The sequence below is a fragment of the Lynx rufus genome, unplaced genomic scaffold (assembly GCF_022079265.1).
Source record: "Lynx rufus isolate CCGP_SWC_20201006 ecotype Redwood Valley unplaced genomic scaffold, mLynRuf1.p SCAF_4, whole genome shotgun sequence".
NCBI lineage: Eukaryota > Metazoa > Chordata > Mammalia > Carnivora > Felidae > Lynx > Lynx rufus.
The window spans coordinates 162,681,189-162,700,475 of NW_025814856.1; the positions used below are offsets into that span (position 1 = coordinate 162,681,189).

The 19,287-nt window shown below is 46.1% G+C and overlaps 1 protein-coding gene across 2 annotated transcripts in view; it reads left to right on the top strand.

Annotated features, from left to right (window-relative positions):
• The window catches only part of ZNF398 (zinc finger protein 398), a 29,962-nt gene extending 17,150 nt beyond the window's left edge, over positions 1 to 12,812 (top strand). For both annotated transcript variants that reach the window (XM_047096288.1, XM_047096287.1), the window contains 2 exons: positions 7,429 to 7,542; positions 8,619 to 12,812. In XM_047096288.1, the coding sequence (XP_046952244.1) occupies positions 7,429 to 7,542; positions 8,619 to 9,772 (1,268 nt within the window). In that variant the 3' untranslated portion in view covers positions 9,773 to 12,812. The remainder of the gene's footprint in view (positions 1 to 7,428; positions 7,543 to 8,618) is intronic.
• Positions 12,813 to 19,287: the final 6,475 nt, after the last annotated feature.

Sequence of the window (19,287 nt, forward strand, 5' to 3'; positions counted from 1 at the left end):
CGGTCCTTCACTAGGAGGACATGCAGGATTCAGCATAATGTCATGCTTAGGGCTGAGGTTTATTACAGCAAAAGGATACAGAGCAAAGCCAGCAAAGATAAAGGGTGCCCAGGGCAAAGTCTGGAGGGAACCAGGGGAACCTTCCAGAGTCCTCTCTCAGTAGAGTCTCACAGGACACATGCGGTTCCTCCAGCAGGGAGTTGTGACAACATGCACAGCATGTTGTCTCCCAAAGAAACTTAGAGACTTAGCATCCAAGGGTTTCACTACGAGCTGGTCACATAGGCATCCTCTGCCTAGCATATTCCAAAGTTCTGGACTCCCAGAAGGAAAAGAAACGTTCAGCATAACCTCCACTGCACAAACAACTAGGCCAGGCGAAGCCCTCCTAACATTTGGGGGAAGTTTCCAATTGGTGTAGGGACGTAAACCTTGCAACAGGCGTTTCTGACGACAGGCAGGCTCAGGCTGTTGCCTTAACACAGGCCCAGCAGAGTTTTCTGCTCCTAACACACACACAAAATCCCGATTCCTTTCAGTGGAGAATAAACTGGTTATTAGGGTGCATACAAATACTAGGCAGAGGTACTCATTCTAGGCCACTTTAGTGACATAACTAATAAAATATCTTTTTGATAGATTATTCTCCATTTAGGTTTTGTTGTTGTTGTTGTTTTAAAGTAATCTCTACACCCAGCATGGGGCTTGAACTCACAATCCTTTGGTCTCATGACCCTGAGATCAAGAGTTGCATACTCTAGACTAAGCCAGCCAGGCACCCCTCTTCCCTTAGAGTTCTAACCATTTAAATCCTATTTTCATCTTGTTCTAATGGAAACACTAATCATTTTTGTTTTGTTTGTTTGCTTTTTTACTTTTGTGCAAGCAGCTTTTCTTCCATAAAGCAACATATTTTTAAAAATCAATTTTAGGTGTGCCTGGGTGGCTCAGTTGGTTAAGCATCCAACTTTGCCACAGTTTGATCTCAAAGTTTGTGAGTTCGAGCCCTGCATCGGGTTCTGTCTCCCTCTTTCTCTCTCACTCTCTTTCTCTCTCTGCCCCTCCCCCCTCCCCCTGCTTGCACTCTGTCTCTCTCTTTCTTAAAAATAAACTTTTTAAAACTTTTACTTATTTTTTGAGAGACAGAGAGAGAGCATGAATGAGGGAGGAGCAGAGAGAGAGGGAGACACAGAATCCAAAGCAGGCTACAGGCTCCGAGCTGTCAGCACAGAACCCAACGCAGGGCTCTAACTCATGAACTGTGAGATCATGACCTGAGCCGAAGTCAGATGCTTAACCATCTGAGCCACCCAGGCACCCCTAAACAAATTTTTTTAATCAATTTTAACACATTGTATAATTTATTATTGTCAGTGTATTTATATTGGAATAATTGATGGACTTCTAGAAACCTTAATCTTCTGAAATAATTTGGATTTTATCCATATTTCTCATAAAATAAAGCCCATAATGTATTATTGTATTACATTTTAGAGCTTTAGAAAGAACTGTGCGTTATAATAAAAATATGTAGCTAGAATGGATTTGAGGATAGTAATGGTACCATGCGAGTCCCCTTCCTTTTTATGGCCAAATATCTTGGAATTAATGTTACATTCTGTCCCTACACCATCATCTGAATCCGATGAAGGGAAAGAGAAATTGTTATACCTCCCTAGGGAATGGTCATGGATACCTATTGATATGTTGGATAAAATTCCATACACTCAGTAGAGAAGAGTGGTGAATGGGAGAATACAGAAAAATATAATCTTGAGATTTTCTGAAGTTCTTCTTTAACTCTATTATTAGGGCCAAATGCAGATCAGCTGTGTGTGTGGGGGGGTGCATGGCCATTATTTGGTCACTAACGGTTTGAATATTGAACTCCCAAGTTTTTGCAATTCTTTGGAGAAAAACTACCCAAGAAGTTCCAATGGAATAATTACTGAAAGTCCATTATCTTTGTCCTTCTAGTTCAGAAGCCATGAACTCAAGCAATGATTCTAAAATGACCCAAAAGTAAAACAAATTCGTTTCTAAGTCTTACACTTCTGGGGAGATCTCCTTGGTCATGGTTTCAGGTGCATTGCCATTAGCCTCTGTTGATGCCTGTTGACCCTAGTCCAGTGAGGCCATCGTTTCCTATACAAACTCAGTGATTAAGGCACATCCCAGTATGATACCCCTTAGATTTAGCTTTATCCTGCTTGAAAACAAGAATCATCCTGGGAATGATAAAACTCTGAGGTTTTAACTCACACAAATACTTAACACATTCACCTGGCAACGTTTCCGTTCCATACCTGTTTCACAAAAAGTTTAAAACAATTTTTAATGTTTATTTATTTTTGAGAGAGAGATGATGGAGTGCAAAAGGGGAAGGGGCAGAGAGAGAAGGAGACACAGAATCCGAAGCAGGCTCCAGGCTCCCAGCTCCCAGCTGTCAGCACAGAGCCTGACGCAGGGCGCGAACTCACAAGCTGCGAGATGGTGACCTGAGCCGAAGTTGGACGCTTAACCAACTGAGCCATCCAGGCGCCCCTCACAAAAAGTTTTAAAAGAAAATTTTTATATTTTTACCAATGGTTGTTTCACGTATCAAGTATTGTTTATTGTCTCCTTAAAAAGTCAGATCTGTGTACCATTTTTAACTCAGTTTATAACACCTTTGTATATATCCCAAAACCTCAAGGTTCCAGCTCCTTTTCAGACAGCATGGGCCCTTACCTGTTTCACACACACACACACACACACACACACACACTCACTCACTCCCACACACACTCCAATTTCCTCATAGTTAAAATAATATTTAACTGGTGTAGACATTAAATTTTTATATTTTCTTGTGATCAGCTTTTCTATTTTTAACTACCTCTCAGACCTAGAACCTCAGCATTTTTTGACTTCCTCCTCATTGCTATTCAGGTTTTCTCTATTCTCTGGCTTTTCCAAAGCCTGCTGCTTGCATGAACCCACGATTTGACTTTCATTTTATGTTTCTGTAAGTATCCACTGTTGGGGCTCTGCAGGCCTGTGAGGAATTTGCTCTGAAAGTTGTGGTGGCCCGGCCGGCAGCTGCCACACTGTGACCATGCAGGTTTCTGTCTCAGGCCATCACAGTATTCATGTTCTGCTCCTTTCATTTCGGGTCCAAAAGGTTCTCCGGCTACACTCCCACCACTCCCACTCCAGCATAGGACGTACCACAGTATTCTTTGCATTCTGTGACTGGAGTGCCGAGACCGAATTATTTAACAAAATCAGTATGTCCTTAGTTGTACTGATCTAGCTAAATGACCACAGGAACTTTTAGCATCATTATTCCACAGGAAAGGTTGGCTTCCTACGATTTCCCAAGTTCAGTGAAGATATACTTAGCCAGTGGGTTTTTTTTTTTAATTTTTTTTAATGTTTTTATTTATTTTTGAGACAGAGAGAGACAGAGCATGAGCAGGGGAGGGGCAGAGAGAGAGGGAGACACAGAATCCGAAGCAGGCTCCAGGCTCTGAGCTGTCAGCACAGAGCCTGACACGGGGCTCAAACTCATGGACTGTGAGATCATGTCCTGAGCCGAAGTCGGACGCTTAACCGACTGAGCCACCCAGGCGCCAGTGGGTTTTAATAAAGTGGAGAACTGGGTTGTTTTTTTACCCTTCCATAACTTTTATGGTTAGCTGCTAACAAAAGATTGGACAGAATCCAAATACCCATCAGTAGGGGACTCTTGAATAAACAATGGTATAGCTACCTAGTACAGCTCTAGAAAGGAATGAGAAAGATCTCTGTACATTATGTTTTATCTTTATTTTTGAGAGAGAGAGCGTGAGCAGGGGAGGGGCAGAGAGAGGGAGAGAGAGAGAGAGATACCGAATTAAAAGCAGGCTCCAGGCTCTGAGCTGTCAGCACAGAGCCTGACACGGGGCTCAAACTCATACACTGTGAGATCATGACCGGAGCCGAAGTCGGACGCTTAACTGACTGAGCCACCCAAGCGCACTACCTTGTAATTATTTTATATAATTAAAAAAAACAATTAGAATTTAAAAAGCATAGGCTGACATAATTAAACTATATAATTCATGTGTGACATAAATACATAAAATAGATTTCTTTCAAATGGCTTTAAAACATAATATTTGAGGTGCCTGGGTGGCTCAATTGGTTAAGCATACGACTTCGGCTCAGGTCATGATCTGGTGTTTCATGGGTTTGAGCCCTGCATTGGGCTCTGTGCTGACAGCTCAGAGCCCGGAGCCTGCTTCGGATTCTGTTTCCCTCTCTCTCTGCCCCTCCTCACTCATGTGCTGTCTCTATCTCTCAAAAACAAATAAACATTAAAAAAAAGTTTTTTAATAAATAAAACATAATATTTTAACTATATATCCCTAGAGGATATATAAAAGAGTCACAAAATAATCTCAAATCGAGTTCATTATTTTTGTTTATAACATTGCTATTATTTTGACACACGTCTTCAGATAAAGCAAAGATTATATTAATGTCATTAGGAACCAAAATTTTCAAGGTAAGGGAGAAAAGATACAAGTATAAAATGAAAGGATTTAATGAAAGCCGTGTAATCTTACATGAATCATGAATATGAATGTAAACTCATGACATTTTTTCTAAAAGGTATGTATTTCAATAGCTGTGTCCATTGAAAAGAGAAGTAACAACAACCTGTTAACTGTTGGCATCCTCATCATCCAGATTGCGGTCTCTAAATTCTGTTTCTCGGATCAGTGATTGTGTGCGTGGAACAGGAAATGTCCAGGATGAACCTGGGATAGTCTGTCATGCCAGAAATGGAAGAAACTAGATGTCTCATGATATGAAAAGACATGGAGCCGCTCTGAAGAGGCTCCCATTGGCCAAAGAAGGCACAATTTGAGCAATGGATTGAAACTCATCAAATATATTACACACACACCCCCCCCCGCAAAAAAAAAAAAGTCAAAACCACTTGAATCACATTTAGAGGTTTCTAAAGCACTGTTTTAAAAGTCTCGTAGTTTTGTTTTTTTTAATTTTTTTTTTCAACATTTATTTATTTTTTGGGACAGAGAGAGACAGAGCATGAACGGGGGAGGGGCAGAGAGAGAGGGAGACACAGAATCGGAAACAGGCTCCAGGCTCTGAGCCATCAGCCCAGAGCCCGACGCGGGGCTCGAACTCACGGACCGCGAGATCGTGACCTGGCTGAAGTCGGACGCTTAACCGACTGCGCCACCCAGGCGCCCCAAAAGTCTCGTAGTTTTGATGAATAGTTCATCCTCTGGATGTCTGTAAAAAGACCCTCTTTGTTACACCTAGTCTGTCCCCTCCTGCTCTTTTCCATATATGTGTGTGGGTATAAAATCTGGAAGAAAAAAAGATATGGTTGGACTATGTTTAGTACATTTCAGCCTGTAGTTTAAAGCAGGAAGTTGGAAAGGCAACCTGCTGTGCGCACTAGAACCTGTATTTTCCTGGTCTTGCTGCATAACCTGAGAGTCTTTGGGGCCTTAGTCTTGTCCACCTCATATTTCTGCTTTAGGCACACCAAATTTCAGTGGACTCTAACTGATTTTAAAGGCACTGGGCAGAACAGTGAGTTCTGCTCATTTGCTACAAATAAAACCAGAACCTACCTACAGGGCTTTTTTGAGAAATAGTATAGTTTGAATTTGCTCTCTGTACCTTCTCAGCTTGCCAGCTTGTCCTTTTAGGCCAAAAAAGGCCATATAGGTCTTGGCTCAAATAGCAAGCACAGCTGTTTCTGTACTGACCAAATGAGGCATGTTATGTGCAAAGCGTTTGGAGGCTGTTCTTTTTTTCTTTCCAGAAGAATCCACTAGGCCTGAGGGACTTGGAAATACTATTCTTCCCTCTCCTGGGGGTTCAGGGAACAATGAGCTGTATCATTTAATAGGCAAAAGTAATATGATCTTGGGGCACCTGGGTAGCTCAGGTGGTTAGGTATCCAACTTCGGCTCAGGTCATGATCTCGCGTTCCGTGAGTTCAAGCCCTGCATCGGGCTCCACTGACAGCTCAGAGCCTGAAGCCTGCTTCAAATTTTGTGTCTCCCTCTCTCTGCCCTTCCCCCGCTCACACTCTGTCTCTTTCTCAAAAATAAACATTAAAAAAATATTTTTAGGGGCGCTTGGGTGGCTCAGTCGATTAAGCATCTGACTTTGGCTCAGGTCATGATCTCATGGTTCGTGGGTTCAAGCCCTGCATCGGGCTCTGTGCTGACAGTTCAGAGCTCAGATCCTGGAGCCTGCTTCAGAGTCTGTGTCTCCTTCTCTCTGTCCTTCCCCTGCTTGCTCTCTCTCTCTCAAAAATAAATAGACATTAAAAAAAATTTTTTTTTAATTTTTTAAAGTACTATGATCTTTTAGAGCCTAGAACTGAGAATCTGAAAAGTATGTTTCTGAGGAGTCAGATCTGTGTTTAAATAGGCCTAAGTTTGTAATTCTGGGAATGTATTTGTTTTTTAATTAACATCTAAGAAAAACTTGTTGGTCAATCTTGTTTCTTCTGCCTTTTTCCTGCTACATTTTAAAGCAGACCTTTGATAATATGGCATTTCACCATACATACTTCCTTACTGGCAATTTATTTAACCTCTGGGGGCCCTCTCTATCGAAATGGAGGAAATATTCCCTACTTTATTATTTCATTACAAAGCTGTGAGAGAAGGTGAAAACATTTTGGAAGTTAGCGTGCTAACAAAATGAAAGCACTACTGATTCTAGATTATGTCAGGGTGTCCTCTCCAAGGCAAAAACTGATTTGTTTTAAAATGAAAGTAGTGAGGGACACCTGGGTAGCTCAGTCGGTTAAGCGGGCAACCTTGGTTTTGGCTCAGGTCATGACTATCTCACAGTGTGTGGGTTTGAGCCCTGTGTCGGGCTCCCTGCTGGCAGTGTGGAGCATGCTTGGGATTCTCTGTCTCTCTCTCTCTCCCTCCCTCCCTCCCTCCCTCCCTCCCTCCCTCCCTCCCTCCCTCCCTCTCTCTCTCCCCCCCCTTCCTCCCTCCCTCCCTCCTCACTTGCCCTCTCTCTCAAAATAAATAAACTTAAAAAGTATTCTAGAAATGTGGGTGTGCCTAGGGCACTCATACTGTATTGAAAAAAAATGAAAATAGTGAATCAAGGGATGCTTGGCTGGGTCAGTCGACAGAGCATTTGACTCTTGATCTTGGGGCCACGAGTGAAAGTTTACTAAATAAATAAAAAAAAATAGGTTTCAGTATACCATGTAAAAATACATAAATCAGGTTCTCTAGATGTATGCCTTTTTTTTCAAAGGCTGGTTTAGTTTTGGTTTTCCAGTTGGAGATAAATATTTGGGCAAAACATAGTGTTCAACAAGCCAACCCGATCATTTTCACTTTTGGAGTCAAGCTCTGAAGGCCATTCTCTTTTCCCCACAAATAGAGCCTGGCATTTCAACATCAGATATTCTGTCTTGGATCAAACAAGAGGAAGAACCCCAGGTTGGGGCCCCACAGGAGGCTAAGGAGAGCGACCCGCACAAGGGTGCCTATGCCGGTGAGTGAGGACTCGGGAGATGCCCCCGTCCAGATTCTGCTCAGGCCAGGACTGACTGAGGAAGCAGCAGGTGGGGGGCGGGGGGGGGGTGTTGTGGAGGCAAGGACGGGGAAGAAGACTGGGGAAAGGGGGAAAAGGACACACTCAAGTAGGTGAGAAATAATGAAATCAAAGTAAGATGAATTTTACGTGTGAAAACACACCCTTTTAAGTGTAAAGACAAAGTCGATTTGTTAGAGGGAGAAAGATAAGTGCCCACAGGATGGACCAAAAGTAGGAGGATGAGGAAAGACCGAAGACCATCTGAGGATTGTGTAGAAAGGATAGAACAAAAACGGGGGGAGGAGATGAGCCATAGAGACAAGAATGTCCTTGGAGAGGCGCAAGTGTTGACAAAGCTCTCCCGTGGGACAAAGTGATGGCAGAAGCAGCAAATAGCTTCCTTCCCAGAGATTTAGCACCATCTGTATTTTGCCATCTGAATTGTAGAAGAGAATCCCAAGGTCAGAAGGAACCCATTCATATATATGACTTGATGCAGCCTGTTTTAAATATCTTTATGCCCTGTGTTCCATTAGACTCTAGGAAACAAATAAAAAATACCAGTTGGTGCTCTTCCAGATATTTATATCGGACACCCCCCCCCCCCACGCCCCAGGACTGGGCATGCCCACTGTTAAGTCTCCAGGGTGAGTGGGGTGGATGACTTCTATAAGAGAAATCAGGAGTTTGGAGAAGATCCATTAGTTTCGTTTAGGTGTTTAGTTGCGGCCTCTAGCCAGTTGTGAAGCCGGAATTGGGCCTTGCGAGATTGGCGTGACATGGTCGGGTGTGATTTGGGAAGATGGGAAGAGATGGATGGAGGCTACAAAAGGGAGGGCAGAATGAGCAAAGATTCAGAGCCAGAAATGTGGACTGGATTTTCAGGCAAAGTAAAGAGAGCTAATAGTCATGAAGCATTTATCTGGCCGACCGAAGAGAAGTAAGAGTAGATGAATGTGTCATTTTTAGGCCTTGTACCGGGAGTTGCCATCAGACGGCTGTTGACAGGGGTGACCCTGAGTCCTTTCTTTCAGATGAGGAGCTTGTCATCAAAGCTGAAGGCCTTGCCCGAGCCTCCCTGTGCCCCGAGGTTCCCGTCACCTTCTCTTCTCCACCACCGGCAGCGAAGGACGCTTTTTCCGATGTGGCTTTCAAAAGCCAGCCGTCTGCGTCCATGGCACCTTTTGGACGTCCAGCCGCCGACCTGGCCGAAGCCTCTGAGGGACAAGTGACTTTCACGCAGTTGGGCAGCTACCCCCTGCCGCCTCCGGCCGGGGAACAGGTATTTTCATGCCACCACTGTGGCAAGAGCCTCAGCCAAGACATGTTGCTGACCCACCAGTGTAGCCACACAGGTGAGCACCCCTTGGCCTGTGCCCAGTGCCCTAAGCACTTTCCCCAGCAGGCCGACCTCAGCAGCAGCTCCCAGCCCCACGCCAGTGACACGCCCCCCACCTGCCCGCACTGCGCCAGAACTTTCACTCACCCGTCAAGACTCACCTACCACCTCCGGGTCCATAACAGCACCGAGCGCCCCTTCCCCTGTCCCGACTGCCCCAAGCGCTTCGCGGACCAGGCCCGGCTCACCAGCCACCGGCGAGCGCACGCGAGCGAGAGGCCCTTCCGCTGCGCGCAGTGCGGCCGGAGCTTCAGCCTGAAAATCAGCCTCCTGCTGCACCAGCGGGGGCACGCGCAGGAGCGGCCTTTCTCCTGCCCCCAGTGCGGCATTGACTTCAATGGCCACTCGGCCCTGATTCGCCACCAGATGATCCACACGGGCGAGCGCCCTTACCCGTGCACTGACTGCAGTAAGAGCTTCATGCGCAAGGAGCACCTGCTGAACCACCGGCGGCTGCACACGGGCGAGCGGCCCTTCAGCTGCGCGCACTGCGGCAAGAGCTTCATCCGCAAGCACCACCTCATGAAGCACCAGCGCATCCACACGGGCGAGCGGCCCTACCCCTGCGCCTACTGCGGCAGGAGCTTCCGCTACAAGCAGACGCTCAAGGACCACCTGCGCTCGGGCCACAGCGGGGGCTGTGCGGGCGACAGCGACCCCTCTGGACAGCCGCCCGACCCCCCGGGGCCGCTCCTAACTGGGCTGGAGACTTCTGGCCTGGGCGTTAACACCGAAGGTCTAGAGACCAGTCAGTGGTACGGGGAAGGGAGCGGAGGGGGAGTTTTGTAAATCTCGCTCCTTTCGCGGTTCTCCGTGCCCGCTGGCCCCTGGGCCCTCCGCGGTGATCGCCGTGTGGCACGTCCGTGAGTTTGGGATCTTACACACTTGACTACAGACACGCCGGAATTTGGAACTTGACAACATTACAAGAACACCACACTTTGAAACCCAGAAAGACCTGGAAAGGGACCCAGCATCCCGATCGTTTCAAAAGTATTACCTAAGCAGAAGTTGTATAAGAATGTTAGGTACGAATGTTGCAGAGAGGTTAGGAAGCAAGATTTGTCCTCTGGTAATCCATCACAGGGTCGTAAGGTAATAATGATTGTGGCTCTAGGTAGGAAGAGCCTCCAAAGTTCGAAGCCCATCCTGAGGCATGAGAATGTCTCACCGAACCTCTGGTTAATTCCTTGATGGTGAGATGGTTGTTAGGAGGGAGTGCTGGAGCCTGGGTCGCGTGCGCCCCTTCCTGATACCAGCTAAAACCTGCTCCTGTGCTGATGTACTGCCTCTCCCGAGATGAGAATTCAAGACTGCCTTCCTAGGTTTCCTAGATTAATTCTTCTAATACGTTTTGTTTAATATCGGGGAAGCAAGAAGCCTGACTTTAAAAGCTTCTTAAGGAGAACAGTTCCTAACTTTGAATAGTTTGATTTGAAGAGTTCAGGCTCTTATTGGCATTTAAACTGCTAGGAGCCTTTGTGGAGGTCCTGGTTAAAAAAGCGGGAGCAGTGTCCTTAGCCCCAGCTTTAAAATCTAGAGAGCCCAGAGAAATGACAGAACAGCCTGAAATTTGTGCCTGAACCATGACATAAAAAGTTATGTCAGATTTTCCTTATTTCCAAGCTAATAAGCTGGTTTTTCCGTTCCTGCTGTCTCATCTTCTTGACAGTCATCAGCAGAAAAGATCACGGCGCTTTCCAGAAGCGTTACGGAGTTTCAGAAAGTGCCCGTGGCTCTCAGCTTTCCTTTCCTCAGTAGTGAGATGATGGTGCTCTCCTGCAGCTTTCTTGAGTTACCCGTGTCTGCGCGCCCCTTCCGGCTCTCCCCATTGGCAGTGGGCAGACTGAAGGGCTTTGTGGGTCCCTGAGCACCAAGCACCAGTACAGACAAGGACAGCCCCTTCTTGCCTGTTCTGCTTTTAGGGACCTTGGCTCCCATGTGCTCAAGATCATTCAGTCAGAGGAGGGCATCGGAGTGTGGTCCTGCTACTAAGTGGCTTTGCAGTGGGACATAAGTCCCTTTCCCTGTACAGACTGCAAATTTTCATCTGCAAAATGATGAGGCTGGTGGAAGGAAAAAAAGTGAAATTAACAAAGAAACTAACAAAACTCGTGGTTCATTTCTTCTGCCAAAATTCTATCTCTAACTCTGGCTTCTCTCCAGGTGAAGCCAAATAAGATCCCCCCAAATCCAAGCAGAGACGTTCTTGTTGAAACTTGACCAAACTCGATTTATTTTATTCCGGCTGGGAGCCTGAGGTGGGAGAGACTGCCCTAAGTCTTGGGCTGTAACGCTGTTGATTCCTACCCTCTCTTGTTTCCCCTGAATCTTTCTCAGATGCCTGGAAACAAGGTCTGCAAGTACTTAGGACAGTTTCTTGATGAAATGATAAGGGAGGCACCCATTTTTCCCTTATCACCTAGCCCAGCCTTCACCCAGCCTAGCTATGCATAAACACACTAGGAAAAAGGTTTTGCCCTGGCTAGCTTTGCTCCTGGGAAGGCTCTGTCTGAACATGCTGCCCTTAGAGGACAATTGCATTTATGAAACATCTGCTCTGTGGCATTCACAATACCAGGGATCGCGGGAGACCTAAGAATGAGTGTGAGACCCGATTCCCTGCCATAACTTATAGTCTGAAGGCAATGAGAAAATCCAGTGTAGAACAAACCAGGACAACTGATGAAAAGAACCCCAGCATATTGGGATTAGTGCTTTCTAGTTAGAATCTAGACCAATACTATAGGTAAATGTAGGGGCTCTGGGGCTCCCAAAGCCAGGGTTCCAGCTTCACTGGTGACCTACTAGGAACTTGGTGTGAGATCCAGCTCTGGTTTGAACCTTGTCTCCTCATTAAAGGGGACAAGAATCAAAGCACTACCTTTAGGTGGTGAGTTCCCTTTTCTGGAAGGATTTGAATATTTGCCTGGGTGTGCTAGAAAGGGATCCCTACATTAGGTGTGGTGCTGGTCTAGATAACGTCAGAAACTCTCTACTCAAAGATTTAACGAGGGTACAGAGCTTGTTAATGAGAGAGACCTGTGGGTTGAAATGCTACATATACATCCCACAGTCTTTTCTGCAAGGAACTGTAGTCAGCAGGGACCCACACTCTGGCAAGAAGTTGAACACGGTTCAGATATCAATGAGGTGGTTCAAATGCCATGGCAATAGCCATGAAGCTGAATGACAGGGAATGGGCAGGGCCATGCCAGAAAGATGGAAGTCCGTGTTCTAATCCTCAGCCCCATACACACCAGGGGTTTTCAATTGTGCGTTCTGGTCTCCTTTCCCTGCACCGATCCTCTAACAGGTAGAACTCCGGGCCAGCTCTAGAGTTTGTTTGCTTAAGATTCCTGAGCGGATGCATAAATGTATCGGTGGAAAACTTAAGTCCAACAGAAAGGTTTCAGAGTGTGGAGAAACTTGGTCCATCGAGGGCTCTTGAGAGAGACCATTTAACTGCAGTTGAAGTAGCTGAGGATTGGTTGTCATGACCAGGCAAGATAGGAAAGACGAGAACCCAGAAATGTGCTCTCCGTCAGTCTGCCCCTGGGCTAAGAGGTCTGTCACGTACAAATAGGCATATCCACTTGGAGTAGATCCAGATACTGACTCTAACCAGATTCACTCTTTGCTTGCCAAGTTTTTCATCGTCACCATTAGATGAGCCTCTGTTTCAGCCACAGGTGTGAAAATAAATGGAAGTTGATTGCTTGTCTAGAAAGTGAAAGAAGACTCTGGTCCTTTCTGCTGGATATTTTTTTTTTAATTTTTTTTTTCCAACGTTTATTTATTTTTAAGACAGAGAGAGACAGAGCATGAACGGGGGAGGGGCAGAGAGAGAGGGAGACACAGAATCAGAAACAGGCTCCAGGCTCTGAGCCATCAGCCCAGAGCCTGACGCGGGGCTCGAACTCCCGGACCGCGAGATCGTGACCTGGCTGAAGTCGGACGCTTAACCGACTGCGCCACCCAGGCGCCCCTCTGCTGGATATTTAATATTGGAAACACGGTAGCTGGGCTCTGGCTAGAGCAGTGCTTTACGTAAATAAGACTGCAAGGTTCCAGTGGGAGACTGCTGGGCTGCTTTTTGGAGCGTTTTGGAAAGACTTGGGTGACCATGCCCATCTCAACCAGGATGAGATCGGATGGCTGCTTACTGGGGAATAACAAACGTCCACTGTCTCAGTCCGCAAAAACTTTGTTGATAATAAAGGACCCGGGTTCCTTTATTCATAACAAATGGGATGGAGAACCCAGTTTCTGCTCAGGTTTTCTCCGAGGAGAGTCAGAACGCCCTGGTCCTTCCCCCCCACCTTCCACCCCATATTGAAGCTTCTTAGACAACAAAAAGCTGTCTGAGGGCTGCTCAATAGCAATGAGTCAAAGCAAGTCTTTTCCCAAATGGCTCTTATAGATGAGGAACTCTGTTATCATCAGATAGGTTTCTTCTGTGTGTTTGGTGGATGCTTTGACCCTGTTCCGTTAACTCTACAAACTCACAGGGTCTATACATAGGACATCCTTTGAGTAGGGAAGTACCAGGTTCTTTAAGCAAAAGAACCTCAAGTTAGGTCAAACTGGCAGGGAGGGGAGGAGGGGGAGGGGGAAGTGCACAGCGCCTTAACTGAAGGACACACGTGGGTTAGTAGAGCTTAATAGGCACAGACTCTGAGTCAGACCTGTATTCAAGTCCTAGCATCATCAGAAATATCATAACATATGCTATGTAACCATCATGAGCCTAGTTTCCTTATCTGTAAAATGGAATGACATCTAGGTCTCAAGAGGGTTTGGGGCTTAGAGGAAAAGGAAGCCTGTGTGAAGTGCTTAGCTCAGAGCCTGCCAACACAGGGGTCAGTATGGAAACTATCCAGAAAGGTTACGGGACCGACTGGAGAGACGATCCTAAGTCTGGGCTGCTCTACGGAAGCATTTAATTGCGTGATGTCTCAGCTTTTTGACTGCTGTCTTTTGCTTCTGTTTAACCTGTTCTTGTATTCTGTCTTTCCTGTACCTCCTGGTTCCCACAGGTTTCTGTGTACCTTGACCCCACGTGGCTCTGATTCTTTTGTTTTTCCTTCAGATTCTAAAGCCTGCGATGTGGCCCAGCTCCCTTTTCTATACCAGGTCACACAGGTTTCCAGCCAACCCTTGGATTGGCTGCCCTTGGGCTGCACGCTCATCTTGGTTCAGTCAGCTGTGGTCAGGAGGAAATGTCCTGTGCTTCCTGCACCAGGGTCTGTGGGCCTGGGAATGGGCAAACGGTGGCACAGGGTTGTATTTCTGGCACCACCAGGACAGGGGACAGTCTCTGTTTCAAAGATGTCTACTTCATTAGGACTTTAAGAGACCAGAGCTTATTGTCCCTACCATAAGGGAACTAGAAGGTACTATTTATGTATCTTGCAACATGAGCAATCTCTTACCTTCTAAGGTGTTAACTCCTCCCTTTCTGGCCCCGCTCTAGTTTCTTTTCAAATGTGTAACTCTGGCCATGATCCTATATATACGCATACACAATGACTTCTGTCAGCTAGGTCATGTTGTCTCTTCAAAACAAAAAAGTATTTCACCCCTAGGGCCAATCAACCACTAAAGGAGGCAGAGAGATACGGCCCAATCAGAGAAGCCTCAGAAGCAGTGTGCTGCAATGCTCTCAAAAACTGCCAGGTACATTTGAAATATTTGATAAAGTCTCATTGAGCTATGTGGCTTTAATGGCAAAGCCATTATTTACTGTAAAATCTTGAAACTGGTCTAAAAAGTGAGCTAATAACCAAGAACACAGGCCATATCCTGTTTCGTATCCCTCACGGGCCACGTGCTGATAGGGACATGGGTGTTCAGTGCATAATCATCCAGTGGAAAGACCACCTGAGCAGGAGTTAAAAACGGGATTCTGGCCTAGCTGAACACTGTTTACTTGATAGGGAGCAAGCCACTTAATTTGTAGGTCTCATCTTCCTAATTCTAATATGCAGACAGAACACGATGGTTCTTCCAACTCCAAAATCGTGGAATTTAAACATTTTACATCTGGGTCCTGTTTTCCTTGTCTGGTTTCTCCCCAGATTCTGCCCTGTTGAGAGATTGCATCTGACACAGTAGAATAAAACACCTTGGAGAGGTATGCATTCGTAGACTCCTATTCTAACCGTATTATAATTACTCCAAAGCCATACAAACTGACAAAATTCCAGCAAAACTATAACATTTTGTTTTAAATACACAGTACACATTTGACTGCATTTTACTTAAAGCACAGGAAGACAAAAAGAAGGCATACCGAAATAACAATGATGGATCTAGGGTGCTGGGGCCATTCAGTGGTTCTTTTTGGAAAGTGGGTTCTTCCTCCCCGTGTTTGTAATGTAAAATACTTCATGTCCAGCATCTATAATGCTTTTATAAGAATAAGGCTTATCGTAATGAAAAAGTTCTTGGAAAGGAAGTCAGGAGGCCAGAGTTTGAATCTCATTTTGCTTTTCTCATTCCTAGTATGAGGATAATGCCCACTTTACTAACTTTACATAGGTCACTCAAATGAGGAAAGGTCTTTGAAAGCACTTTGAAACATACCGCAGGCCTAAGAAAGTGTTGACATCGATGCAGAATTACTTGTTGACCAGTTAAACAATTTCCTGGATGTTGTTGGTGCATCTTTTCGTTCAAGGCCAGGCAGCGGTTGTTTCTTCGCTTCCAGTCTGCCTGCCTGCGCTGGGGAGAAGCTGGCCCGAGACGGCAATTTGGGAAGCAGTGGGAAGAACGGTATGTGTGAGCAGAGACTGAAAACAAAGCTTGGTGCAGAAAGTGTCAGACCTATCTGTATAATGCGTTCACTTCTACCAGCAACTGATGCCAGATAACCAGCTTTATGTATATGAGGAATTGTAACAAATTAGAAAGGCGGGCACATTACTGGAGAGACCGGGCTACACAGGCTGAATTCAAAATCCAGGAAGTACAGAAAGCAGTCTACACACGGCAGTTCTTGGCGTTGAATTGTAGTTGTAAAAAAATTGTGTAAGGAAAACAATATCTACAAGCCAAGCTCACTGAGTAAACAGCAGGATAAAAACAATGGACAAGAACAGTTCAATCAGTCCCATGTTTATTAGCCAATAAGTACTAATTCGGGATGCTCATTGCCACAGGGTGATCCTGTAAGGCGGAGACAGGCACACTGTTTTGATCTCGGCTGAACGTGAGACGAAGCCGGGGACCTTAAAAAATAAATTTGTGCCAGGGCCCACCCTGGCATGGTCTAATTTGCCTGGGGTGGAGCCTGGGTGTTTTGTTTTTTTTTAAGTCCCCCCCCCCCCACGCGATTCTAATGTGCCTGCAAGTTTAGAAGATCCTAGAACAAGAAAGTGAATTCTTGGACTGGAAATGAGCAGTTAGCCTGCTTTACTGGAGCAGGGAGCTGTGGATCGGAGATTCATAAAGGGTCACTGAATCCACAACGGGCCGTCCTAATTTCGTAGGAAGTAAGGCTATGGGCACGGTGGTTGAAAAAGTTCTGACTGATCGCAGTCGGTAGGACCTCTAGAGGCCGCGGGAAAAGCCGCATTCTCTCTGCTGCGCCCACTGCGGGCTCTGGCCAGAGAGACCGGGTGTGTGACACACTGTCAGCATACCGGACGAGCCCAGATGGGATCCGTTCTGGTGCCTGCAGTGTACCCTGACTCGTATCGTGACACTAGCAGTTTGATGAAGAACGAAAAGTGATCTTGGTGATGTCCTTACCGGCTCGGCTTTAACAATAATACGGGGTTTCACACCTTATTTGTCGCATTTAGGAAAACCAGTATTAACTCTGTAGGAGCACCGGACTTCATTTGGAATGAATTTTGACCATTTTTAGTAATCAAATCCACACTTAAAAGTTGAAGTGACGCCCGTCGGGAGGATTCAAGAGAACACACTGCGATTGTTAATTTACCAACACAAAACCTGTCTTCTGCATGCACAGAGTTTCTAAGCCCTGGACACCTGTCGCAGTAGAACTGTTGAGTAGCTAACTCAGGCACCCAAGCGATCACATATTTATTGACACTGAGCAAAGTACCGTAGTCATTAAGAACTGAAGAAGAGCCAGGGAACTTCACTCATCTGCTGTGCCAAGACTTGTAAAGAAGGTGACGAAATGCCTACTTGAAGTAGGCTAAGAATAAACTCAGGAGGGAAAAAGTAGTATTTTCTCTAAACTTTCTGCAAAGCAGGAATTCTCAGAAGTTAGTGAGAAAGAGGGAATGTGTGTGTGCATGCACGCACACACTGAAGTTTGAATAAAAACGTTGGCAGAGGTGGGTCTGAAAGGGCAAGTATGTTGGAAACTCATTAGCGAGAGCAAACTGACCTTAAAACTCTAGAATACAAAACATTTTGCTGTGACCCTCCCATCAGCACTCTGCCTCTTTAAGTAGCCGGAGCTTTATCACCTCGCCCCGCAGTGCCCGCCCCTCCAAAAGCCCTGCCTGATTTTTAGTCACACTTAGGATATCAGCGACTTTGACACCCACAGGTTACCCTTCCTTGGAGGTTGGCAGCACTAGAGCCTAACGTGAAGACAGGAAGTTGTCACCACAGACACGCCAGCGGGTGAGGGGACCTGCCGCTGCTCTGTTCTCCTTCCCGTGGGTTACACTGTAGGCCCTAAGCCTGCTTGGTAAATTAGGCGTGGGGAGACAACCGAGATAGGAGTGCAAATCCGGTTACCGTGTTGGCTTCGCCGAGTGAATCTGGAGGTTCCCTTCCTCAAATAAAGCTTGTGGTTGTTGAAGGGGCGTGGAGTGCATGGGGGCAGCAGGAATACCTAGGAAGTGATAGGCACACGTGATGGGATTCTCCGGAGAAAAAGAACTAAAAGGGTATATGGAGATACATTCTAGGAATTAGCTCATGCATTTACTGAGGTCCCGAAGTCCTATGATCTGCCACTTGCAAGCTGGAATACCAGGAAGGCCAGTTGTGCAATTCATTCTGAGTCCAGAGGCCTAAGAACCCGGAGAGGTGATGTCCAAGGGCGGGAGGAGATAGATGTCGCAGCTCAAGGAAGGAGTTAATGTGCCCTTCCCCTGCCTCTTTGTTTTATTCAGGCCCTCAATGACTTGGATGAGGGCATCTTCTCCATAATCAGTCTACCAATTCAAATGCTAATTTTTTTCTGGTAACACCCTCCTAGGCACACCCAGAAGTAATGTTTTACCAACCATGCGGCCATTCTTGGGCCCGACCAAGTTGGTGTGTAAAGTGACCCATCACAACACATAAATGTTCTGGCATTTATGAATGCCCTCTCCTTTGGCCTCTCCCACATCCTCTGGTTCAGCATCTATCACTTCAAACACCCTGGCCAGAGCAGTAGTTATGGAACTTCTAGTGAGGAGATGAAAAGCAGTTCCCACCAGAGAGACAGAGGGTCCACAGCCTGGGTCTCTTTCCCTCACAAGAGCTGTTTATTAACAACGATACTTGACATTTTATAATCCACATTGTCCAGCTGCTTACTCTGCCCCTCAATAATTTAAACTGCCTCTTGGTTACCCAGTGACTCAGAGAAACAGGTCTAATGACCAGACAGCCCTCCCAGTATGAGATCTCCTCGCCTTCCTAGCACAGCCCTCAGCCCCGTCAGGCCATCGGTCACTGGAGTACCCATCAGAGGGTCTGTGGGCAGTGCGGCTCCAGCAGCCCCTTCCTCGGGCCCTTCTTGTTTTCCTTTTGGGAGGTGTCCCTGATCCATTCTCCCCCGCCCCGCCCTGCCTCCCCTTCCCTCCCTCCCACCCAGCTGTAGCTACCACTGGTTTTTGTGGCCTGCGGTCACCAAGCATGGTGGTTCTAGAATAATGCTGGTACAGTGAAAGCTGTACATTTAAATTCTGTTTGAGTTCAGTAGCTTTGAGCTTATCATGCAGGGAATAGAACCTTCACTAGCCTGTAAGCTCCTTGAGGATACGACTGTCCACAGGAGACTCATTCTGTATCTGGAAAGGGTGTCTAACAGAGAAACCACTTGATAATTATTCATTGGAATATGATGCTGTAAGCACAGGTCTCACCTGGGCCGACAATGCCTTTTATTTTACTAAGTGCAATGGGACCAAAGGGTACCAGTCTGGGGTGATTCTGTGGTAGGCCCGCTTCTACACAGGGCAGTAAGTAGCTTCGGAGATCTTGGTCTTTAGAAGAGAAGAACCAGTCCTTTAAAAAGACAAAGTAGATACAATTTTAAGGATAATTGTAAGACATCTTTGGGGGGTAACTACCTTAGTTGGGTGCCTATTATGTGCTAA